This window comes from Rissa tridactyla, chromosome 1, assembly GCF_028500815.1.
Source record: "Rissa tridactyla isolate bRisTri1 chromosome 1, bRisTri1.patW.cur.20221130, whole genome shotgun sequence".
Taxonomy (NCBI): domain Eukaryota; kingdom Metazoa; phylum Chordata; class Aves; order Charadriiformes; family Laridae; genus Rissa; species Rissa tridactyla.
Window position 1 is genome coordinate 141,703,061 of NC_071466.1, and position 26,047 is coordinate 141,729,107.

Here is a 26,047-nt window from a genome sequence, read left to right on the forward strand (position 1 = left end):
CTCAAAAGCTGTCTGGACGTGGTCGCAGGCAACCAGCTCTAGGTGGCCCTGCTTGAGCAGGGAGGTTGGACCAGATGGCTTCCAGAGGTCCCTTCCAACTTCAGCCATCCTGTAATGCTGTAATGTTCTAAATTTTACAAAGTAGTTATTTACAAAAAGTTCATAGGAATTATTCAGAAAATGTAGAGAGATGCAGAAAATAAGTCTCCACATGCAACAGTTACAATTTTTTTATTACCCAAGTTGGTGGATTAATTTCTTCCAACACAATTTTTGGAAAAGAGATTGAATACTGAAGCAAAGGAAATGTATTACCAATTGTCAGAAAGAAAAGGAAAAATTAGACTACTTTCTCTATAATTCTTACATTTTGTCATTATTAAAATAATAGAAAACAATACACAAAAAACATCGCCAATTTTCTACAAAGGAATGGAATAAAACACAATACATTTCCACAGCTTGTATACTGCAGTTTTTTGTTGAATGGGCTTTTCAATACAACTCTAAAATTAGCTGGAGGAAGAAAAAGTAATTAACAAGAAAAAAGAAATTTGGTATCTCAAGTGCCTGAATTTTGATAACACATTTGACTTAACATAATAAACCTTCCTCTCAAAATTTATTCAAATGAGCACCCTCAGAGATATTTTCACGCACTTGGAACATGTAAAAGGACAGAAAGTGACACAACCTTAAAATAATGAAATTAACATAGAGTGGAGGATTAAAAACTGCGGGACAAAAATTTTTTTTTTTTGTTTCTTACGCGTACAGTGGGATGCAATGACGAGGACTGTTAATTTCCATCCGGGATTTAGAAAATGGTGTAAGAAATTGAATTGGCAGCAGCGATGCCTGTGTGGGTGGAAATACCCCTGAATGCTCTGAAAGCAGTCTGAATTCCAAAGCAGCTCATTATCAGTCTCCCAAGTAGCTAAGCCTTAGCCTGTCTGCAGTTGTGGGAGGGTCCGAATCACCACATTGTAGAATCTCTTGCTTTTGGCTCTGACATCTGTCAAACCCAGGTTCAAGGCTCCTGCGGAGTTTCAGTCGGTGAGACCTCGTGCAGCTTAAACCATCCCCTAAGGCGTGCCTTGCCAGTGAACACTTCACCTGAGACTGCTTTGGAGCTGATGTTGTCATTGCTACCTGAGGGATGGGTACAGCCCCGCAGGCTGGGTGGAGAATGGACTGAGAGCAGCCCTGAGGAGAAGGACTTGGGGATGCTGGTGGACGAGAAGCTCAACATGAGCAGGCAATGTGTGCTCGCAGCCCAGAAAGCCAACCACATCCTGGGCTGCATCAAAAGAAGCGTGGCCAGCAGGTTGAGGGAGGTGATTCTGCCCCTCTACTCTGCTCTGGTGAGACCCCACCTGGAGTACTGCGTCCAGCTCTGGAATTCTCACCACAAGAAGGACATGGACCTGTTGGAACGGGTCCAGAAAAGGGCCATGAAGATGATCAGAGGGCTGGAGCACCTCTGCTATGAGGACAGGCTGAGAGAGTTGGGGTTGTTCAGCCTGGAGAAGAGAAGGCTCTGGGGAGACCTTATAGCAGCCTTCCAGTGCCTAAAGGGGGCCTACAGGAGAGATGGGGAGGGACTCTTTATCAGGGAGTGTAATGCTAGGGTGAGGGGTAATGGTTTTAAACTGAAAGAGGGTAGATTTAGGTTGGATATCGGGAAGAAATTTTTCACTATGAGGGTGGTGAGGCACTGGAACAGGTTGCCAGGGAAGCTGTGGATGCCTCATCCCTGGAAGTGTTCAAGGCCAGGCTGGATGGGGCTTTGAGCAGCCTGGTCTAGTGGGAGGTGTCCCTGCCCAAGGCAGGGGAGTTGGAACCAGATGATCTTAAACGCCCCTTCCAACTCTAACCATTCTATGATTCTATGATGATGTTCAAGCAAGGGATGCCCTCCGAAGACCTTCATTTTTGTTGTGAGAACTAACAAGGAATTTTTGAGAAGTGGGGATATGGAGGGGGCACACAGCGAAAGCCAAACAGCACCATGCTCTTTGAGTCTTCAGGTATACACAGAAGCAAAGGAAAACTTCAGAAAGCGGAGAAGGCTGCGCGCATGAAGCTTCAGCTCAGGCACCCGTCTCGTCGGGAAGGATGGGCACAAGGCAGCGGCGATTACGGAAAGTGACGTGGTGGGAGTGTGGCGCAAGGAAGGGGTGCCGGCGTGAAAACTGCAAAAGAGAGCAGAAACGTCACGGAAAGGGCACCCGCGGGGGTGTCCAAAACCCGTGGGAAAGACATAGGAAGAGCAAAAAGAGGCAGGAAGGCGGGGGAGGAGGCTGCGGGGGCCGCGCCGCGGAGATGAGGCAGCAGCGGGACGGCGGGGAACCAGCCGTCAGAGGGGTGCGAGCGGGAGGACCTCACGGGAGAGAAAGTGCCGACGTGGAACGGGCGGCAAGGAAAGCAACAGGAGCGACAACGCCAGCGCAGGCACCTCCACGCTCACGCACACACGCACTCATTCATCCCCCCCCGCCGCCCGCGCGGGAGCGGGCGTACAAAGCGCTGCCCCTGCCGCGCCGAGCCACGCTCGCCCACGCGGGAGCCGACGGGCAGCTCGGCCCCTCCGCGCTCCCACGCGTCCCACGTATATACATACATATATATATGTACGCGCACACGTGCCCGCGCGCAGGGGCACCCACAGACACGGACGCGCGCCCTCCCCGCGGCGCTCCGCTCCGCGCCGCGGCCGCGCGCACGCCCCACGCACGTACACACACTCCTGCACACACACGCGGCCACGTATGTACCCGCACAGCCGCGCACGCAGAAAGGGCCGCGGCGCGTCCACCCGCGCCTTGGTCCTCCCGCCCACTCACTCACTCACTCACTCGCCACCCGCTGGCCTCCCACGCCATGCCGGGCCGGGCCGGGCCCACGCGTGTCCTCCGCCGCGGGGGCAAGCCGCTCTCCTCTCCACCCCGCGCCGCCCGCTCTGCTCGCTCCATGTCGGCGCGGCCCCTTTAAATGCTAATGAGGCGGCGCGAGTGCCGGCGCCGGCCCCCGCTGACTGTGTTAAAACTTCGGCGGGGCCATTTTGGGGGCAGTAAGACCCAGCGCGGGCCCGAGGGACACCAGCCGCCCAGCGCCGCGCACCAACCGCCCGCCACCCATCCCGCCAGGCACCATGAGCGAGGCGGCGGAGACCAGCACCGCCAGCCCGCCGCCCGCCGCGGCCGCCACCACCACTACGACTACCGTAGCAGCTGCCGCCGCCCCGGCAGGAACCCCCGCGCCACCGCCGGACGCCAAGCCCAAGAGCCCCGTCAGCGCCGCCGCGCCGGGTGCGGCTGTGGGTGAGGCGGCCCCCGCTGCTGCTGCCGCCGCCGCCACCACCACCAGCACCACAACCGTCACAACTGCCGCGGCCGAGACGGAGAAGAAAGTGCTGGGTGAGTGCCGGGCCCCGCTCCCAACTTCCCCGGGAGTGGCGGCGGGGGGGGGGGGGGGGGGCAGCACATGGCGGCCGCCGCCCGGGGCCCAGCCCGGTTCCCCCCCCCCGCGGCTGTGAGTCAGGCTGCGCTCGGGGGGAGGCGGCCGTGCCGCCTCCTCCTCCTCTTCCCCCGGCCGGGGGGAGCCGAGCGGCGCTTAGCCGGGACGCCAAGTCGGGGAGTTAGGGCCGGAGCACCTGTGTGGAGCAACGGCGGAGAGAGTCCGCTGCCCCGCCCGGTCCCGGAGAAGCGCCCGGGGCCGGGCGGGGAATAGCGAGTGAAACGTAGCCATGTTGACGGGCTTCCCGGCACCTGCCGCCGGCCCCCTGCCCCGCAGGGGCATCCCCCCCTACCCCGCCTTGGAAGGGTTTGCCGCTGAGCCAGGTGTTGGCCCCCTTTCATCTGAAGGTCTTTTCACAACTCTCCTATCCATCAGGAATGCTGCTTTAATAGTGCCTCTAGGATTAGTGGTGGTTCTGTTGTTTGGGTTTTTTTTTTGTTGTTGTTGTCTGGTTGGTTGTTTTTTTTTGCGTTTCTGCTTTATCAGTAAAGGCGCAAGTGAAATGACAAGTTGCCATCTCGGCGCGCAAGGCCAGCGTCACAGCTAGTGTTTCTTTATTGTGATCAAACTGGATCGACCTGTTGAAAAGGTGGAAGTAGGGATCTGGTGTTTGTGACTGCCTAACTTGAGGAGGTTAGCAAGGCAAAGAAAGCCGCGGCTGAGCGATAGTGCGGTGTCACAAACTTACATGAAGGAAAGGCAGTATCCCCTTTGGAAGGGAAAGAGTGAGGTCATACAGCAGCAAATAGAGGAGCCAGGTAAAGGATTTCTCTGGAGCTGAGTTAAGAAGGGTTCTAGCAAAACAGAAATTGGAGGTACTGTTTGTGTGGGGTTTTTTCCCCCTGTTCTGTTATCCGATTCGTCAGTAATCGGTCAAGGCACATCCATATCTGTTGGTATGTCTGGCTGCTTCTTGCCTTAACGCGGCTTGTTTAATTCTGGTAATGTTTTTATCTTGTTCACCTATTGCTTTGGGGGGGGGGGGTGGCGGCGAGGACACAAGTGCCTTTACTGGTCTAGCAGGAAAAAGAAAACCAACATGGTGATGTTCTTTCACTCTGGTCTTATTGTTAGGCAAGTTTTTTAGCAGGAGTTGTAAGGAAAATGATCATTGATAATGCTAATTAAAAATGGACTTACGTTCAAGTCCACCTCAAATGTCTGTGTTAATGATCTTGTAATTATGTTCACTTAAGTCTCCTCTTACAAAGATCCCATTAGAAGCAAGGTTTGATGCTTGCCCAGGGCAATTCAAATGTCGGACTTCTAGGAATAAGGATAAAGGTTAGTCAGCTTTCTCTTCTGTCTTGGTCACAGGAAGCTTTGGCTTGTTAAAACTAATGAAAAGGCTATTTTGGCATGGGTGGGAGTAGCTGGTGATTGTTTCCTCTGATAGCATCAGAGTACAACATCTTGTAGAAATATGCGGGCTTTCACTTGCTGGCGGGACAGGTGTCAACACATCAGCTACCTTCTCTGACTCCTCACTAAAACTGGTTGTAGCGTCTGCTGGGCTTGCCCTCCTCCTTGCCTCATCTCCCTGCTATGACAGCTCAGGCTTTACGATGGCAGCACCATGGCCATGTGGATGTTCAGTGTCATGCTATTGTGTCTGATGGTCTCCCCCCACCACTGTAATGCTTAGGGGAGACACTGAGACTAATGTGGGTAGGGAATGGTATTTCCCCAGTATGCTGTTTCAGGGAATATATTGGAGACTCACTCCTGGTCTCTAGCAGCTTATGCAAAAGCAGCAATGCTGCTCCGAAGCTGTGTGTGTGGATTTCCATTTATCAGCAGCCAGTTGGCCATGTAGAGTGAGTTTTGACAGCCTCTCCTTCTGCCAGCTTTCTGCCTTCTCTGAGGGTTTTCCTCAGGCTTCCTAGGTTTCTCGCCTAATCTGATTGAAATAGGCCAACAGATTCAATAGCTGTTTTGTGGGGGAGGGAAAGGATGATGGTGGAAGAATCAGTGGTATTAGCCTTGTTTCTTAAAGCAGGCTAAAATCTGCACGTGCAATTGGCACCTGTTTCTGAGCTCCCATCCTCCCTTACCCTGTTTCTTCCCCTGCTGACTTATCTTAGTGCAGTGAGATCTTGTATGTAGCCAGTGCCTTTAGGTACAGATGCTTATCCCTACCACAGTGATGTCCCCATGAAACTGAACCTAAAAGCACAACTATAATTGTTGATGCTGAAGACTGTCATTGTTATTGAATCGGTGCTAGGCAGTGGAACTCAGGTTCTTTATCTCTGTAAGGAAGAAGTCTTGGGTATGGATGCTGTACTAAGTAGAGCCCTCTTCTCTAAGAACTGTCTCAGTCTTAACGTGGTTTTACGTCTTCCACGCTGTCCGCTAAAATTTGTATTAAAGACCAAAACCTTCACTTCTATAGGTGCAATGAGAAATGGCTTGCTGTTACTTTCAGTAACAGCAGCAGTACTACAATGGGCTGTTATCAACAAACACTCCTACTTTAGCTCTCTGTTCAGGGCAGGAGGAAGAGGTTGCTCTTTTTGTCTGTCTGAGGGGTATATAAGAATGGCAAGACTGTGTGAGACCAAAGGTCTGTCTAGCTCTGTCATCTAGTGGATGTTTAGGGAAGAATGTAGGTGTAGAGCACATGAAGGTAATGATTTGCAGTGTGTCCTTGCCTCTAGCAGACTGGCTTGGACTTCTGAACAGGAGATTCTCTCTAGACTATTTTCCTTTTAATTGCCTCTTGGGTTCCTCCCACCCCCCAAACATATGTAATGTTTTTTAACAAGCAGTCATCTGTAGGTGACTAGACCCTTTTCAAATAATTGTTAAATAGCTGTGATCATGATACATCGTAACATCTGTCAAAATCCAGAGCCCAAAATTTTCCCTTTTCTGCAGGTTTGTAAGGCACAAGTCTGTGGCCTCCACCCAGTTGCTGAGAGGAGGAGAGGTTGAACTACCTCCATTGCTGTTGAGTTCCTCCCACACGTACCTATATGTTGGAGGAACAGGTTTTGCTAGATGCTATAAGACGCTGCAGTATAGCTTCTAAATAAGACACTGTTTTGGTGTTGAGACAGGAGCTTGTCTTGATCCTAGACACCTTGGAATATAAAGTTGGTCACTTTAACTGGTAAATTGGATCTCTAGAAGTAGGAATATAAAAAAATGCAAACAACAAAAAAACCCCCATGTTGTGGGATCTTGTTTGGTTAGAGTGATGTTGACAATGCAAGAAAGAGCTTGCCCGATATAAGGGTGTGCTGCCTTTCCGCTTGAGAGAGTTGCATGGTGCTGGATACTGCTTCTTTGACCAGCTCTCCTTTCCAAGGAAGAAAGGAAGAGTAACTCCGAGTGAGAGGACTTTTAAACAGCTTTCTTCAGTGATGTTTCATGTCTAGCTACTAAGCCAAAGAGAACTGATGAATGGCAGTGGGATTTCCAGCTTCACTGCCCACTTCTGGGATAAGAAGTGAAAAAAGAGAAGGGATATATGGCCAATTCTGAAAAGAGAGTTGGACTTCATTCTAGATGCTGTGTGGTAAACTCTTGGATGAAGAACAGCAAGTGAAAGCACTGCTTCCTGCTACTGCATTTATATAAACTGAAGTGGGTGGTGAAGGTACACCTTAAATGTTAAGGGAGCAGAATAGGTTTGCTTGTGACTTCATACGCAGGTATAAAAGTATTTTTGTAACATTCTTGTACTTCATTATGTTTTAGAGTAACTTCTTTAACTTTTTCTTTCCAGCCACCAAAGTTCTTGGCACAGTCAAGTGGTTCAATGTCAGAAATGGATATGGCTTTATCAACAGGTATGTTTACATTATGATAGTCGTATTTACTGTACTAAGACTCATGGTACAGATAATATGTCATGCGTTAGTAGTTGCAGCAGAGACCTGAGGACCTGACTACAAGATGCAGTTGATAGCCAAATTTGGCCAGGCATCCAACAAACTTGGATATCATCTCAGGGGACTCTTACCCCCTCACACCCTCCATTGAAGGTTGCATGTATGGGGAGAAAACAGAAAGGGTCAGACTCATTACAAACTTCTTACTTGTTTCTCATGTTTATTGATACTACACCTTTAATGAGCTGTATGTTTTCATGACTGCCTGGCTTTTTTTAAAGCTTAAATGCAAGTAAGGTTGGAGGATGAGAGGAAATACTTCCAGGTAAAAATTCAAATATTAACTGATTGGTCAAAATACCAACTCTAAATGCACATTGAGATTCTCTGATACCATCTAACTGAAGATATCCCAGGCCTGGGTTCACAGAAGGTTCTCCCTTTGTATCTCTTTTTCCTCTCTGAATGTGAGCAAACTTCTGAATGGCATCAATAATCCAAATATCAGTAAGTGATACTGATGACACTTCAACCCTAGGTGCTCAAGATCAACACTTGCAAGTTACTGGAGGAAACTCTGGCTTTTAAGGCTGGAATATCTGTGGGGCTGAGGGGCTTAAATGTCTTGTGTGCTTTATGAAAAATGAAGCTCCTGCATGGTGAATGATTGTCTTGCAAAAGACATACCTGGCAAGTTTTGTCCTGCAAGTCCTTGAGCTGTTAAACAGCAGGTAGGTTTGGGTGAGTTGGACACCATAGAAAGGGGTAGAAGAGCCCCATTTCATGGATCTGAAGGCAGTCCCGTACAGTATTAATACCAGTCTCTGGATACTACTATCCAGTATTATGTAAGCTTAGAAGAAAAGCTTGAATTATCAAGTACTCTTAAAAGTCTTTCACAGCAGTTGATGTGAGAGTCTGAGGTTGGATATGGTGTAACAACGTGTTACCTTTCTTCCTAAACCAAAGTCTACTGTTACTTCAGTCCAGTGCAACAAGCTTTGGATTACGTGTTATCTTCACAAACTCTTTGATGCTCCTGTTCCCGCTGTCAAGAAGGAATTGAGTGAACAGACGGCAGGGTCTAGGCTTTTTCTGTTGTATGGGAACACAGAATTGAGGTCTCAGACCTGTCTTCATGCTTTGCATGCGAAAGCCTGAACTGGCTGGGCTGATTGGGGCAACCTCATGTTCGTGTCTGGGTCCCTCTCCAATGGACTCCGCTAACACCTCTTGTGCATAGTTGCTTTGAGTTTCACTGAAAGGAGAGCTCTGTTAACAGCTGTGGCCAGTCCTGTTGATAGTCTTGCTTGACCTCTGGGATAACAGCTCAGGTTGCAGCCCCCGTGGAAGTTTTTTTGGGAGGGTTGAATAGTGAAAGGCAAGTGGTGTAGTCATTAACTCTGCTCTGTGTCAAAACAAAATATTGAATGTTTGCCAGAAGATTACGGAGAACCTCATCTTTCTGAAGGTGGGCGGTCCTTTCTGCTGTCAAGCATACGACCCTAGAAATTCAGAGCAGGGTCTTGGTAGCATAGTCTTACGCAGAATGGATGGAATCCAGGGGATGTACTACAGGGTGGGGGAAGGAGGGCTTCACTTGTGAAGTCTATTTAAATCTCTTAATCTAAACTCTTATGACTTCTCACTTTCTTTTTGCAGAAATGATACCAAAGAAGACGTGTTTGTTCATCAGGTAAGACAGCAATAATTGTACTTGGAGATGTGCACTATGATAGGTTTCTAATGCAACTTCCTGAAACAGCCACCCAACCATGTCCTGGCTTCTTAGAATATTTACCACAAATACCTTGAGTGGACATGTATGTTGAAATTTTCAGGGAGCAATATTAGGGTATGTTTCCCTTCTCTCAGGAATTGTAACTGAAGGAGCAGGTATTAAATGGTTCACGCTTTCTGTTGTCTGCTCTGATTTGAACACTAAAGGTTTTCGAGGATGTTTTTGGTGTGGTTTTGTTTGGTCATCTCTTCTCTGAGGAGATGACTCCTGTTTTGTAAAGACCTTGCTACTTGTGGTCTGTCCTTCTCCCCGACTTCCATGTGCTGCTTGTGTCTTCTGTTTCTTCCTGCCCTCTTAACTTGCAGGTCTGTTCTGTCTGCCCTCCCTGGTATTGGAGAGAAAGTGATCTAATCTGGCTCTTGACCAGCCTGGGTTGCCATCAGCTGTTGCTGCATGAGGCAGCTGCTCTTAGGAAGGAGAGAGGGAAGGCTGTGTGCCAAGTGTGCCCAAGCGGAGAGAGGTTGCCTAGCGGCTTGTTATTGACAGTTTCCCTGAACTGCCAGTAGGCTGTTCTAAGCTTATACTGCGATTCTTAGGACACAGGCAACTAATGGGAAGAGAGAGGATGCTGTCTCCATGCTGATATAAACTGGTTAGTTGGCTTAGGTCTGGTTTTGCATCATCTGAGGCTTTACTTCACCAGGAAATGGAATGTTGCCCCTGGAGCCTGTCCCATGTGGGCCAGCAGACATTTCATATGATTCTTAAAAGCACGATCTTTGTGGCATAAGTGGTAGTATTTCTGTCAAATATAATCAGGAACCTTGTACTTGGAGTTGGTTACAGAGGACAAGGATATATACATATGTAGTTGTGTTAAACATGCTGGTCCACATCAAGAGTTAGTTTAGTTTTTTGTGGCTTCATGATTAAATAGCCTGTGATAACTATTTCTCTGGGTCAAGGGGTGTAGACTCATTAGCCTTAAAATGGATGAAGCTAGGAGGGAGTAAGTCTAGTGCCTCTAATGACTGAAGATGTCAGGAAGTGTGTGCAGTACATATTCCCAATTCAGTTAGCGGTCTGGGAGCAAGGCGTCTCAATGCATGGACCAATTTCTAATCATCACCCTCCTTCTTTAATGACTGTGTCCATCTGGAGCCATTCCTGTACGGGAATGTGCTTGCTACCAGAGCCTGGGGCTTTCTGGCCGGAGCTCCTGCCCTGAGTGCTTGGCTCGGCAGGGCCAGTGGATGGGGCCCGCCTGGCAAGGCAGACAAATCCATGGCGTAAGCAAACATCCTGCTGCAAGCTCCCTCTCCTCGGTTCTTACCGGTTCTGCCCCTCCTCCCTGCACCCGTTCTGGGAGGGCCTGGATTACATGCCTAATCCCTTCAGAATAAGGCTGACCTAGTTGAATAGATACAGCCTCCCCCCTGCCTCCCCAGCACGCATCCGCAGTGGGGAGGGAACAGGCCGATCTCATGATTGGAATGGGGGTTAACGCTGGGTGTCTGGCTATTGGATGCTATTTATAAACCTAGTACAGATTAAAATGCTTTTCTCTTTAGGGCATGCATGGCTTGCTTTGAATTAACCCTTTGTCTTGCCGGGGACCCAAGCAGTGTTTTGGGGAAGGGTAATTCTTTACCTGCTTTGTCTTGCTTGCATCCGTCCTTGATCCGTTGGTTCGAGCAAGGTGCTATTGATGTACTTTAACACTATCTAGGGCACTGTGTCAGTTAGAGGTGGTGTGAGCAATAGGAATCGGCCTGCCTTGTAGGCTGGGGTGTGTCTGGGGGGAAGGAGGGTCTTGTATTAATTAAGTACCATTAAAATTGCCAGTAGCCAGAGAAGTCCAGTTTAATTAGGTGTAGTTTGAATCAACAAGCAGTGAGGAGGAGTTAAGCTCTTCTGCTGCACAGGTCTGTCTCTTTCTTCACTGGATCATATTCCTTGGGCACAGCCTCATGTATGTGCACCAGTTACTGGTGTAATAAATCTTGGCTATTGCTGTGGCAGTGCTGTATGGGCACATGATGTGGTGATATCATGAGGATATGGAAAGAACTCCTCCAAACAAAATACTGAACTAGCTCTGAAGACTTTTATAGCTGTCTGTTCATTAGTGTCCCCTTGGGAAAGGAAAGGCTCTGTCTTAATTGTTGAGTGCTGTCTGTGTTAACACAAAACATCTGTCTTTTTAATCAAAGAAGCTGAAGCCTGCAGGATGCTGGTGAACAGTAACAGAGAGAATAGGGCTTTCTCCCCTCTGGATATACAAGAGTAAAAAGTATTTTCATCAAGCTTAGAGCTTAGGCTTGTTAGAGGCTTCTTTCAGCAATGTTTACCCGCAGCTGAAGTAGTAAGTAGTAAAGCTGTATAGTTTCTGCTGTGAATTCTAGGACTTACTGAAAATTGTTCCTGGTTGTCTTTATAAAACAAATTCCAGCCTACTGTGTGTGGTAGCCTCTATTTCCTATTGGCAGGTTATTCAATTGTAAATCTGAATCTTGAAGTTTCTGTCCCTAAAGCTGGAACAGAACATATGGAATCCTATCAAATTTATCTTCCATTACCCTTCTTAGAGGATGTTTGAGGAGCTTGATTAATCTTGAGTATACCCTCTGCTGAAAAGAAATCTGGTAGTCCTTTCTTCCTCTGCATTTATGAGGAAGGGGAAGGAGTTTGACAGAGGTATCAACAAGCTGAATTTCATATGCAGAGCACAAGTCTCACGAGTTTGAGTCAGTTGTCTCAGTACAAGTGGTGGTGAAAGAATTAAGCCCTTAGTCTGCAGTGAAGATAATGATTTTAGTTTTAGTATATAGCATTTGTGGAAAAGCTGGCACTTCCAGCTGATTTTAGAAATGGGGCAGTTACACTAATAGGTCAGCAGAAAGCAAACAAAGCTGTCTCAGCTGATGGTGGGAGTCTTGCTTTGTAAAGTAATTCCCAAAAGAATTCACTTGAGCAGCTCATTCTCTTTCTGTATCAAAAAACCCTGCTGTTGTGGTTGTTTTTTTTTTTTTTGATAGCAATAATATGTACACTCTTGTGTTCTTCCTTAAGCTGTTCAGGGACACTGCAGGGTACGGGGAAAGGTGTGGCTAGATGTAGGGCTAAAAGGACATGCTGGCCTATTGCCTAAAACACAAAGGGGACTGTATTCAGCAACAATGAGAATACTTTTTCCTAAACCGGTCAAGCTCAACTTTAAACTGATTAGAACTCTTCCTTCAGTGGGAAATGTTTTTGGGCTGTTGTTGACTGAATGACTGTAGTTGCCACGCATGGGCAACAACTCAACTATTGTTCATTCTGCTTGTTTTCCTTGAACTGCAGATGGATAGGAAAACTCTCTCTTCTCTTCTGTTTCTGCCCTGCATCCCATTTCTTAAGTCAGACTTGTGCCCTGTATTTTCCTGTGTGGTTCTGTCTACTGGATCTGCACCTGCCTCCTTCATGCTAACAAAAGATGCCCCTGTCAGAAAACTTGAAGTGGATTGGTCTTAATCTAAGAGAACTTCAGTAAAAAGCTAGCCCCTAGATTGGCTTGTATAATGTGTGTGTTTTGGTTTTGTTTGGTCGTTTGTCTTTTTCTCCCCTGGCCTCTTCCAGTTTGTGAACCCTTAGCAAATGAACAGATAGTAGGCTTGCTAATTGCCTTTTGTGGAATTGTAGAGATACTCTATGGAGCAAAAGGCCTCTGTAGTTGACAGGCTGAAAAAGGGCTTCAGGAGGCTTGAATGTTCCTGTGAGTGTGAGGAGGTTTTCAACTGGTTTTGATCCAAAGCCACGTTGTTAACGGTATTTTGGGGTTTCTGTTTAGAAAAGATGACTAAGACTGAGACTGTCTGTTCTGTACTGTGAACAGTGTCTGTTCACAGGTGCTATTCCTGTGTTCCTTAGGGACTCACCTAACTTTTTTTTTCTGTCTCCCTTACAGTTCTTAGATAAAAAGCTTATTTATGTTAGATCAGAGTTCTAGTAATTCTTCTCCAGTTACTATGAGTTGCCATGATGCCTTATAGTTAATGTCATCTTCTAAAAATTGCTCCTGGTCTTAACTTCTCTGTAGATGGTCTACAGTCTCCTAATGGCTCTGAAAGCATGGGTCACAGTTGCTGCTGGAGCTGCCTTTGTACAGCTTGCAGGAGATCAAACACTCAGTGCGAACTCAGTTCATACAGAAATATGTAATGGTCTGAATATTTAGTAGGCTTGACAGAGGGGATCCTGGAGCAACAGCTGATCTGTAAACTCATGAGTATTGAGCAAGGAGTAAACCTTACCCCTGAGTATTGGAGAGCCTGTGAAATGAGGCATCTGTGACTATGAAGTAACTTGGTGTGGTGATTGATCTGGTATGTAGAGTTGGGGTTGTAGCTGAACACTATCCTTCCCTCATCTTCAGGGTATGAATGTGTATGAAAATGAGTAAGATAAACTAATGTATTTTCCTGTATCTTTTTTCTTTAAAGACAGCGATAAAGAAAAACAACCCACGGAAATATCTGCGCAGTGTTGGTGACGGAGAGACTGTAGAATTTGATGTGGTTGAGGGAGAGAAGGTAAGAGATTTCGGAGTGTGGTCCAACAGAGTTAACATCACTCTAGTGGGGAGTAGCACAGAGCCTTAGCTGTGTATCTGGTGGCTTTGTCTAATGTGTTAATCCCTGTAGTGGGTGGCATTCATACAGCTTTTCTGTGGAAGATCTGCTTTTTAAAGGCTTTGTTAAGAAGTGTTTCTAGATACTTATCAAAACTCTAACTATATCCTAGTGCTTCTAGAGTTTGTAATTTTTACTTGATAGAGCACTCGGAGCTTGCAGTCTGCTCAGTAAACATTAACTGCTGCATATATTGCCCTGAAGAACTTGTCCTGGAGTCTGGTAGCTTAATAACTGTAAGAACATTCAAGTTTTTTTTGCACTCCTACTTTCTCAAACATTTTTTGAGTCTTCTGAGCTCTTCTGATTTTTGGTTTGGGTTTCTTTTTTTTTTGCCTTTAATCAGTTACTTCTTCCTTTTTCCCCCTGAACTCAGCCTGGCTGATGGGGTATTAACTCATGATCGTAACTCTTCTGTTACAGGGTTGAGAATAACAGACCTGCTTTTGTGTTACTTGGGAGGAAGGAATCTCTGTAGCTTGGAACTGATGCAGACAAGTCTCTTTCCTGTTTTTATTTTCTCCCTGTACCTGGTTGTTCTTTTCTTGCCCTGCCCCGGATTACTTTCCTTTGGCCCTTTTAGGGTGCAGAAGCAGCTAACGTCACTGGTCCAGATGGAGTCCCTGTAGAAGGCAGCCGTTATGCTGCAGACCGGCGCCGCTATCGACGTGGCTATTATGGCCGACGCCGTGGACCTCCTCGAAGTGTAAGTTTGACTTCTCTAGTGGTGATAATCCTTTGTCCTCAGCAGCCTTCTGATCTTTTCATGAGAGGGAACTACAGGTTCAGCACTGGCATATAGTAAACTGTTGATGCTTAACTAAGTTTTGAGTGTTCTTCAGTAATGTTCTGGCTCCCTCTAGCACATCATTGATGTCAATACTGATATTTTCTATTATTTGGTGTCCTGTAGGCCCCTCCTTGGTGTGTCTTTCTACAATTGTGTTAAAAGCATCTCTTGGGCTGTTAGGTGTCTCACTCCTTTGTGTTTACTCTTCAGACCATTAAGTGGTTCACCATGCCCCTTACCTGAAGAAAGGGGAAGTATTTATATTACCTTAAGTAGTGTAACCATAATTTGGAAGAGGTACTTGGAAAACCAGATTTATTTAGAAGTTCATCATTTTTGCATGGCATGGTAGTAGTTTAACCAACTAGTTGAAACCTCCTTATAGGCCTCTGCCTACAGCAGTACAGTGTAAAAATAATGCATTTTTTCTTTAAACTAGCTATGCACAGCTCTCCATAACATCTGCAAGCCTTCCTAAGCAGCTCTCTGCGAGTTTTTGCAGGGGGAGAAGTATGAGGTACATGGCTGTAGTTCTAGCAGTTACTGCTCCTATCCACATCATGCTTCTGCTAAATGGATGCCTGGAACAATCCAACTGGAATGTACTCTAGGCTTGATATTTCCTTTCATAGTTCAGTCTGTGATCATCGCTTGTAGGAATGTATGAATGACCTAATATGAGAGCCCTGGTGGAAGTCTCTACCCAAGCAACACAACTCTCCTCTCATCTTGTTCTAGAGAGTTGACAGCATGGGGGCAAACTTGAGTGTTGTCAAAGCTTTCCTTAAAGCCTAGCTGTTTATAGTAGCTATTGTAAGGTCTCTTCTTTAATCCTGTTGGGCACCACTGAGCCTTAAATACGTGAAAGGTATTCTTTCTGAGTCCCTTTTGAGACTGCTAGAAGCTGGTGCTGGTAACCGATGAATACTTACTGCTGAGTATGTCTTTGCCTTTGTGGCAATACAGTTTGTAGCTTCAGCTGACATGCCAAGTGGCAAAGAACTGGGATACTCTGGTTTGTTCCGCTTTCTGATATTTCTAGTCTTATCTGTTAGCTCATCAACCAGCAACATTCCAGTATTGATTCTGGTTCCTTTTGCTCTCCTGAGATTAAAATCGCCCTCAAGTGTCTTTATTGGGAGTAAATGCTTTAGTTGGTGGTATTAGTGTTGTCTTGGAGCCGCTTGAGATTTTAAATAAGCAGACATGTCAACACTTAGACAACCCTGTGTGCTGCTGAGTATGGAAAGCTGCTGTTTCTTTCTGCCTGAAGAGTGATCATGTTAGACCCATCTTGGACATAGGGAACATTCAGTCTCAGGGTATTTATGCTGCAACATGTTCTTCTCTTGGATGTCTTATGCAAATGCTAAAAATCTGGTTTGCATGTGACACTGTAACACCCTTGGATCCCAGTACTGGAAGATGTACACATGGGGAACAAATTGTGTTATCACACTCGTTTCCTTTGGCTTGCTTACATCTGAGTCCCCAGACTGTTTTGGTGTGGGCACCAGACCTTAGCCTGGTGTGACTGGTGCCTCATGTCCTATGAAGTAATCTGCGATTTCATAACCAAACCCATACTGCTCTTTCTCTGAGATCATTGACTCGAAGAATTACAGCCTTCAAAACTTGTAAATGATAATTTACAAAAGGATGTTAACCTGGGTGTTCGTTTAATTCGTTGAGGTGACTTTTGACGTGGTGACCTTCTAGGCTTCAAGAACTCTTAATTGATGTTGGCTAACAATTCCTGTCCAACCTTGTAGCTCAGCAAGAGTTGATTTCTCCTTCCTCACTGGCATGGCTTTAGGCAAACCGGAGATGCTATTCTTTGTTTGCCATGCTAGCTCAAATGGGTCTCTACTCTGCATGTAACTTAGTGCGTCTGTTTCTGAACACGTTGTGTGAATTTCTCAAGAGCGAAGAAAACCTTGAGGAATCTGAGCTCCAGTGGAACTGCGTTTGGATTGCATGGAGAGTTCTGTGGAAAATGGAATTACTTGTTCATATCAAAAATTTCTTAATTGCATCCACTACAGAAAAGAGGCTGTGGTTTTCACTGAACTGTCTGTGACAACACAGACATGGTATGGAGCTGTAGTCAGAAAGTTATAACAGGCAATAAATGATGGAACAACCTTGAGAACTGATGACGTCCTTATCTAAATACTGTGTGCATTGCTAGAAGAAGCCTTTGTATCAGTGAGTTGGAAAACAACTGAAATGGTTTGAGAGCCCTTTTATAGGCCGACACTATTTCTTGTAGAGAGGAGACCTGAAAATATGGATAGTATTATACAAAAGCTAGAGATTGATCTGAAGAGATATAAGAACAAACGAAGAAGAAATTAGGGGAAGCAGAGGGGTAAAAAGCTCATTGCAGTTACAGTTAAAGCTTACAGAACTCTTGGGGGGCCAGCAATAAAATTTTGTACTTTTTCAGGGTTAGGGAAATCTGACCGAGATCTTACCGGGGAATTGCAGCCTGCATGCCTATTTTGGCCTTCTTCATAGCACAACGTAGAGTGCAGCAGGCCAGCTTCATTCATTTGTCTTTTAGGATGAGCTAATGTTTTGTTAGAAGGTATTGCACTGAGTTAAAAGGTTAGGTTTCTGTGAAGGAGATTGAGTGAACAGGATCACGTGTATGCTAGACGTGGTGTGGTGGTTTTAAGAGTCAAATGAAGCTTTCCTAATAAATGAATGTCGTATACTTACTCTCAGTATAGTAAAACAAGACCTCAAAGGTCAGGTTCTGTTTTATGGTCAAATTGTATCTGTTTCAGTGACTTCTGACAGCATAATTGTTTTGTTCTGGAGCTATACTTCGCTTCTGGCCAATACATCTAGATCAATTGACAGTGATACTAATGTAATATGTTAATTGAATTTTTGTGATGCTACAGAAGATGCAGGAAATTATCAGGACTTCTGGGCTAAGCAGTTCATTTGCTTTGCTATTATGTGTTCAACTGACGGGTTAAGCAAAATCCATTTAAAATACTGACATAGCAACATTGAGTTCAAGATGAATAGAAAAATATTTGCATTTGGTTTTGAGTAATGCTTCATCAGGTTTAGTCATTCTTTCCTCTGTCACTACAGGACATGGAGTCTTTTATCTGAGATTCCAGTGCAGCCCTTTAGTAGGGAGGAGTGCACTTGGGTTGTGCCATCAAAAACATGTAGAAATTCAATACTGCCTTTAAAGAGCTGTGAATGCAATGCTGATTGTCAAGTGCTACAGGAGAGCTTTGACTAGTGAAAAATATTGTTGTGTGCCCCTCCCTGGGATTAGGTTGGTTGATGCTTTGTTAGCTTTTGCCACATTGTCCCTCAGACAAGACCTACTAGGCCTTGTAGTTCTATATTTCTGGCATTGCAGTACTAGAACAGAGTGCTGATTCCACATGTGCTTGCGCAGAAGTCCTGGAGAAGAGAAATGGTGATTATGCTGGAACACATTTGGGATTGTTTTAGCTTTTGTGTCCTCTCTTCCCTTCACATCTTGCAGCTCTCTTCTGTTTCTGTGCTTTGCGGTCCTCACATGAGGAAGAGAGTGAGAGCAGGAGCAGCATTAGGTCCTTGCTTCACAAAAGGCAAATCCCAAGACCTCTGGATCACTATTGCCACACAATACTGGCAGTGCTGTTTCTCACCTTACTGTCTGAGACACTTCTGACCACCCATCACAGGTCTAATAAACTGTAAGTTATATAGTACGAAGCATCTTGATAGAAAAAGGACAGATTCGTATTGCACAGTAGACTGTAGTATAATGCTGTCTTAAACTCAGAAGTGTAATTTCTCCTTTTGCCTTCTGAGTCTCTCGAGTACTTTTCAACTGCTATCAGATGCTATCTTTTATTACTGTCAGTGGGAGTTCCTGTGGATTTTCAGTTATCCTGATCAGCTTTATACATGAGAGAACATAACAGATAACGTTATTTATGCTTGTGGGTTTTTTATTGAATTATGATTTCTCTCTACTCACCTTAGCAGCTGACCCTGTCATATTGTTAAGAATAGCTGGTATAGCTATTTCTAGGTACAGCATGTGGAATATTCCAGTTGCCTTTAGGCCATGTCTTTGTGCTTTTTGGAAACTTGGAAAGCAACAAAGAGTGCTTGAAATTATTAATGCATTTGGAGGGTATCTTACTGTGGTGAGAGGAAAGGATTGTCCAGGTCAGTCACTGAGGTTCATGTAATTCCCCAAGATTTCTTGTTACAAGCTACAGTGCACCAGCTTTTCTAAATGTTTGTCATCATGCTAACTTAGCTAAAGAAAAGTTCACTGCCCACACAGTTGCCTGAGATTGCTAGTTAAAATAGAGCAAAAAATGGTGGTGGTTAAAATAGTTGTGTAGAATTGGAAGGAGACCTGTCAAACTTAGCGTAGACTACTGAAGGCTGTCATGAAGCAACAGCTTTTCTTTTGCAGTGGATCAGATGCAGAAGATGCACTTCTGTTTCTAGATTTCTTGTTAAATTCCCTCCCTAAAGGGAAGAATAGTACAATGGGAACTCTAGATAGCGTAATGTTTTACAAAACAGACATTACTGATGGCTATCACTTTAAAAAAAAAAAAACACACAGGAAAAAAAAAACCCAAACAAACTGAAATAGAGCTTTATCAGTTAAGGGCTGAAGGGGAAAGATACCCACTGCATCTCTGAAAGGTTGAAAATGTTGATTGTGTAGAAGAGTATTTAACATGATGTAGTACAGTTTTTCTGTCTTTGAATTCCTTGATGTTTTTGTGGGAGTTCTCTGTGGAATGGGCCTTTGTGTAGAATGAGGCCAGAAGTGGTCTCTGGCAAGTTTCAGTATGATGTCTTTCAGTTAGCTTTCCAAATGCAGAAGTGTCCTGATCAGCTGCTTCTCCATAACATGTTTACCCCTTACTATGCAGTGTCATGTCTTGAAATGCACTTTCACATGTGTCAGAACTATCAGGTTCTCTGCCTTTCTTGGCAGACAGGGATTAAGGCATTGTCAGATAGCGTCTTAGTCTGTTACTGTGAGGAACAAGGGCAGCATTATTGGCTCTTGTTCTGTCCTACTCTTATCTCTGCCCAAATTAAAGCCTTCTGAGTATCTGCTGCTTCTTTTTAACCAATATGCTGGTGTTTCTGTACTGATATACTGTTTTCGAACTTGTGTTCAGGTCATTGGGCTTTATAGTTAATATACCCCCCATGAAATAAGGTAACACTTCATCTTTGCCTCTGTCTTCTGTTCTCTTTTGGCTGTAGGGTGGTGAGGGAGAGATAAAGGATGGTGTCACAGAAGGAGGACAACTTCAGCAAGTCCATAGGAATCCTACCTATCGTCCCCGCTATCGCAGGTTTGTATTATTTCCTTTGCTCGTCACTATATTTGGATGCTTTTGTGATCTACACAGGCTTCATTAAAAGCAGGAAGCTATATTCCCTAGCATTAATGCATATGCAAATGGTAGGGACAGTGAGAAGCATTTTAATTACTAGGAGAAAGGTGAGCCACAAGAGTAAGGAAACAACTGTAGAAGTTGTTCAATATGCTTATATACTGCTCAGAGCTAGGAACAGCCTAAGAAAGAGAGAATTCTTTGTATCCTCTTACTTCTCACAATTGAGCAATTTACTAAGTGAGTTGGAGGGCCTGTGCCTTCCCAGCTGGTCTTTTATGCTTTCCTCGACAATCCAAATCCCACTTGATCTGGGATCAAGCTAGGCCCACCATCTGGAGGGACAGGCTGTGCTCTATAACTCTTCTTGTGGACTGCAGGCAGTAGTTTGCAGCTTAGCTCTGGACTAGTAGCTTGTGCATATAGCTCAGTCCTATGTGTCACTCGGGCTCAGTTCTATGCGCTGGTGCTACTTGTATGGAGGAAAGCCTACTGTTCAGTAAAAACTGACGTTGTGTCCTATCTCTTACAGGCAGCATTAGAGTTGCCTTGTAGTATCTGGTTCTAGTGGAGGGCATTGCAGTCAGTCAGCTTACAAATGTTAAGTTCCTGGAGGGCTCCTAAAGGAGAAGTAACAAAATAGGATTATTACTTGATAAAATTTTTGGAGAAAGGGGGTGCTAAAGAGACTGGAGAGCTTCCAGCCTAATAAGACAAAACTCTTCAAGATGATCGAAGGGGGAAGAATGTGTGAAGCGTGGAAGTGGCTGAGGACTCTGAGGCTGGGAGAAGAGACAAATGAAGATAGATTTATAAAGGTCCTCAGAATAATGACTAGCATGGAAAGGGTAGATGAAATTTGTTTTACTTTTTCTTCTGATAAAAGACTATACTATGAGGACACTGTAAATGAAAGAAGTGGGAGGCATGCTGAAAAACAAAGGGAGGCTCATAGAACCACAGAGAACAGCCCAGGTTGGGAGGGACCTGAAAAAACAATCTGGTCTAACCTTTTGTGGGAAAGAGAGTCTAGATGAGTTTATCTAGCACCCTGTCCAGTCACATATTGAAAACCTTCAGTGGTGGGGCCTCTGCCACATTCCTGTAGAGGTTTTTCCAGTAAATGATTGTTCTCACTGTAAGTCTTTCTTGTATCAAGACAACCTTTCCAGGCACAACTTGTACCTGTTGCTCCTTTTCTTAATGTGGCTCCTTGTGAAGAGAGAGCCTCTGTCTTCTTTTTAGTTGCTCTTTAAGCACTGGAATACTGTGGTGTTGTCTGTTTCTCACACACACCTTCCCCCAAGCCTTCTCTTCTCCAGGCAGAAAAGACCCAACACCTTCAGTCTTTCCTCGTAGGTCAGTTTCTCCAGCCCTTTGATCATCATGGCCCTCCTTTGGCTGTATCCAGTCTGTCTGCTTTCTGAATGGTGGGGACCAGAACTGGACACAGTACTTCAGGCGTAGCCTGATGAACCCTGTCTGGCTTAGGAGATCTGCAGTGTGGAAAACAACTGGAGGCTGGGAGGCTATTTGGGAAGTAGGCTTCCTTGTCTTCGTTTTCCTAGGGATTCATAGAATTGGGATAAATGGATACCTGAAGACCCAGTAGGCCATTCTTGTTTTTCTTTTAGTAAAGATCCTTTGGATTTCACATGAATACTGATGCTTTCTCCACTGATTCATGGAGTAAGTTGCTGAGTCATCTGTGTTACTCATCCCTGAAACTGGCCGGTGTAGGATTGTTTTCTTCATTTTCCAGCCTTATTTCTGACATGACCACTCCAGCTTCCAGCCTCGGCATTGAAGGGAACAATTCCATAGCTGAGGAATTTGGTGCAGTTAAAAATATCGGTGTGAAATAATCAACCTCTGACTGTCATACCTTTGGGATGTTGCCTCACTCTTTTATTGAATTACTTTAATTGGAAAAGCTTATTCAGATTCTTGGCTTCTTGCAACTTGTTTTGTCTTGGAGAATGAGTGGCATGTAAAATGAAATACTGGATTACTTTCACTGGTGTTCTTCATAAAGCATTCTGGATTCTGCTCTCAAGGAGCTAATTTGTCTTAGTCTGCCATTCACTTGCTTGCTCCTCTTAATCTTGTCCTTGTCTGTCTATCAGTTATCTTATGAGGTCAATTTCCAACATTGAATTTAGAGAGATGAACTATGAAATGAATGTAATCCCCACTTTTTCATATACATTTTTGTTGAAAAACAGCAGGAGGTTAATGACAGTGCAAGAGCAACATGAGCTGAGTTTCGCAGGAATAACAACATTGTCCTTCATGACTACCTGTTCCATGCAAAATGTATCCATCCTTCTGGATGCTGGGTATAGAACCACAAGCCTTCCACCTCTGCTCTGGGTGTTTCTGTCTTTAAACATTTGTGCTACAGTTGGCTTTCTTATCTAGGACTGTGGGAACTGGGGTAATACTGATAGGGGTCTGAGCAGAATAAATTTTATTCCCGAAAGTCTTCGTTAGCATTGGGCAGTCAGGAATAGCGCCACACCAAGTACACTGAGGCACCTGAGCTTTTGCATGTTATGTGGGTGAATCACAAGCTGGATGATTTGCCCATGGCTAACAGGAATTTATGTGTTTCTGTTGCGTTTTCCCCTGTAAGAGGTATGGTAGCTTACTCTGTCCAATGTGCGTGCAGAGTGTTTCTGTTTGAGTTAACAGGTAGGTACTGCTTGCATTTACATGCACTAAATACAGTGACAGTGATACTTTTACGTTAGATTCCTTTGGAAAAGGTAGTGGTTTTGGCGATTGGATAGCTGTGGATTAGCTAAGCCAGCTAATGGGAACTAGGTAGTAGGCAGTAACTTTGTCATCACTTTTGGCTGTGTCTTGACAGTTTATAAACATACTTTCTTTGTACTGGAAACTGGATGAAACGCTCTGCATACTTCAGGAATATGGACTTAATAGCTTATAGAATCATAGAATACCTTGAGTTGGAAGGGACCTGTAAGTCCAACTTCCTGCTTCTCACAGGAGGAGCATAAACTAAACCATATGACTAGGAGTGCTGTCCAGATACTCCTTGAACTCTGACAGGCTTGCTGCCACGACCACTTCCCTGGGGAGCCTGTTACAGCAACTGACCACCCTCTGTGAAGAACTTTTTCCTAATGTCTAAGCTAAACTCTGTCTGACACAGCTTCGTTCTGTTTCCTCGTGCCCTATCATCGGTCACCAGAGGAAGGAGATCAGCACCTCCCCCTCCACTGCCCCCCTTGAGGGAGTTGTAGACCATAGTTAGAGACTGTAGCATGTATCCACACATTTAAGGTGTGACCATACATTGTAGTTCCAAACCAAAAGCCTCTCTGTCTGCCTTTGAATAACCTATCCCAGAGATCTCCTCATGTCATTAACATGTTAATGAGGTCCAACTTGCCTGGCTGAGATACATGCTTCACTTTCTTATATGGTTGAGAGGGGCAACATAAGGCAAAGAGGAAAGATCCAGGAATGGTTTACAGGTGGAACTGCAATTCTCAGGGATTGCACCATTAATTATGAAGAGGGCTGGACTGGTATATAACTAGTCCAAGGTCAGCCTGGCAGAGTCGGACAGTGTGATCACTACTGGCTTGTTTCTTCTTCTAGCCAGCAATTCAAATAGGCTAACTACCCCTTCACTGTAGGACAGACAGTAGAATATGCTGATGTAGCTTCAGCAGTGAAGAGACACCCAGGTTACTTGTCTAACCCAATGAAACGGCTTTCCCTTTCAACTATATGCCAGCTGAAGTCCAAAGGGGTGATTTGCTAGCATTCAAAACTGTTACAGATGGTACTTGGTTAGAGAGGTTTTTGCTGGGTTCGTGGTAGTTCAACCTTCTTGGGCTTCTCTTAACATATTTCTCCTCCTCTTCAGAGGGCCCCCGCGTCCACGCCCTGCCCCAGTGGCTGGAGAGGCTGAAAACAAAGAGAACCATCACGAGGCCAATGCTATGAGTCAGCAGCCACTTCGTCGTGGGTATAGGCGCCCATACAACTACCGGCGTCGACCTCGTCCACCCAATGCTCCGGCTCAGGATGGGAAAGAGGTAAGCATGCTCCTGGCAAAATACGGCAGAGGTGGAGTTTTGATGGGGTGAATGCTCGAGACCTGTGGCGGTTTTACCAAGAGTATTGTTGGTGTGGTGGAGGAGTCTGATGGCCAAGTCCAAAGTGCTGGTGGTTGAAGGGAGCTGGTTTCATTACCTGTTCCTTGTGAACTACTTTGAGAATGAGCAGCTTATCTTAAATGGAACCAGCAGTGGGATAGAGATTGCTTCTGGATAGTTCTTAATTGGGGTCAGATGGTAACAAATACTTTTGTAATGGAGAAAAACAGTTGTGTTTTCCAGCTTCCTCAAACCGTCCATCTGTATGTAGTATAAGAGATGGATTTGAAAGCTCCAGATCCATTTCCTGAACTGTGTGGGCTGGATGATTTCAGGGAACTGTTTGCAAACACAGATTTTTACCCTAATAAGGAAATACTTTTCTTATTGTGCATCTACTTGAGGTGTTCCCCTGACAGAATCTGCTGTGTAATACTATAGGAAATACACTAAAGTTTATATTTTCTGAAGATTCACCTTCCTTGATTATTCTAAAAGCTGGGTTGTGCTGGGCCTACCACTGAACAGAGGAAAGGTCTGGAGGTCAGTCTTTGCCTATAATAAAGGTTTATTGTGTCTCAGACAAAGGTGACTGAAACACCTGCTGAAAATCCTGCTCCAGTGACCGAGCAGAGTGGTGCTGAGTAATGTCCGGCTCCCCAGGCACCTTTACTATCCCTCAGGTAAGGATTATAGATAGTTCCTGTTTTCCAACTGAAGCAGCATTGTGTATACTTCTAAGATTTGGACTCTGGCCACATCCCTCTTATGTATGGCTAGATATTTGTCATAACTTCTGAGAGTGCTGCATAGGCAAACCAAGGAACTGTCTGCTGCTTTCTCTTCTTTCTCTCCTCTGCCTCAGTGTCTGTATTTGTCACTAAGTAAATCTCGCTCTATCAGTCTGATTTATTTTTTTTTTTCCAGGAAGATCTATCTGGTCTATATAGCAGTAGCATCTGCTGATGAGTTAGTGTGTTTTGCTTTAGGAAGATACTGTACTCCCAGCTTACAAACAGGATAAGCCAGTCCTGCTTATCCTGTCTGTTGTTATAATAACTCCCTCTCCACCTGACATCCCACCTCTTCAACAGGAAAACGGAATTTAATAAACTGCATTTTCTTCAATTTGGCTCTTTAACAGGTGCTCTAAAATACAACTCAAAAGTAACACCAAAGAAACACTCAAGCAATAAAATGTCAACAGTGATGATGAAAGCAAAGATCTGAAACATCGGAACTTAAAAGAAAAAATGTATTTACCAGCAACTGAGATCCAGGGAACGCCTGCAAGATAGATGCATGAAGAGCTAAAAAAAAAAAAAGAGAGCGAGATTCAGAAAGAGCAACCTCCCCAGTTTCAACAGCAACTGTGGGTTATTGGGGTTTTTTTTTTTTTTAGAATTTCACTGTTTCGCTAGTATTGAATTTTTCAATTTTTCTTTTGGCATCAGACTGAAAAGGGAAAAAACCCAACCAAAGAACTGAAATTGAAATCAAATGCTTTTTTTTACTGGATGCTGGTGCTAAACCTCCCAGGTGTGATGAGTTTTATTTTTTGTGCCAGTCCTGTTCACTACAGGACATGGGGAGGAGAAACTTCCGCTTTTCTTGGTAAGATCTATTTGAAACTGTGCAGCATGGGTGACGTTCCTCACAAATAAAAGTGATTTCAACTACCAAAAAAACCTTTCTGTTTTAGTGTTTTTCATGTTTGTTTTTAAAAATAATTCATTATTTTAATCTTGTGGCTTCAGCATTTATATGTGAAAATGAGAGCTGCCTCTTTTAATATGTGATGTATCTTGTCTAAAACCATGCTGGGTGATAGACGTGCAAGGTTAGGTGGATGTACGTGGCTAGGTTAGGTGGATCTACTTCAATCCAAAACAACTTCTGCAAAGAAATTATGCAACACAGCTACAACCTATGCTGTCCTCTCTGCTTTTCTGG

At 44.8% G+C, this 26,047-nt stretch overlaps 1 protein-coding gene across 1 annotated transcript; it reads left to right on the forward strand.

Annotated features, from left to right (window-relative positions):
- Positions 1–3,051: 3,051 nt before the first annotated feature.
- Positions 3,052–25,782, forward strand: YBX3 (Y-box binding protein 3). Its single transcript, XM_054203566.1, has 9 exons — positions 3,052–3,419; positions 7,253–7,316; positions 9,021–9,054; positions 13,584–13,673; positions 14,356–14,478; positions 19,828–19,919; positions 23,863–24,034; positions 24,677–24,777; positions 25,239–25,782. Exons 1-8 carry the CDS (start codon positions 3,155–3,157, stop codon positions 24,740–24,742), a joined length of 906 nt encoding a protein of 301 aa, XP_054059541.1. The 5' UTR covers positions 3,052–3,154; the 3' UTR covers positions 24,743–24,777; positions 25,239–25,782.
- The last annotated feature ends 265 nt before the right edge of the window (positions 25,783–26,047 follow it).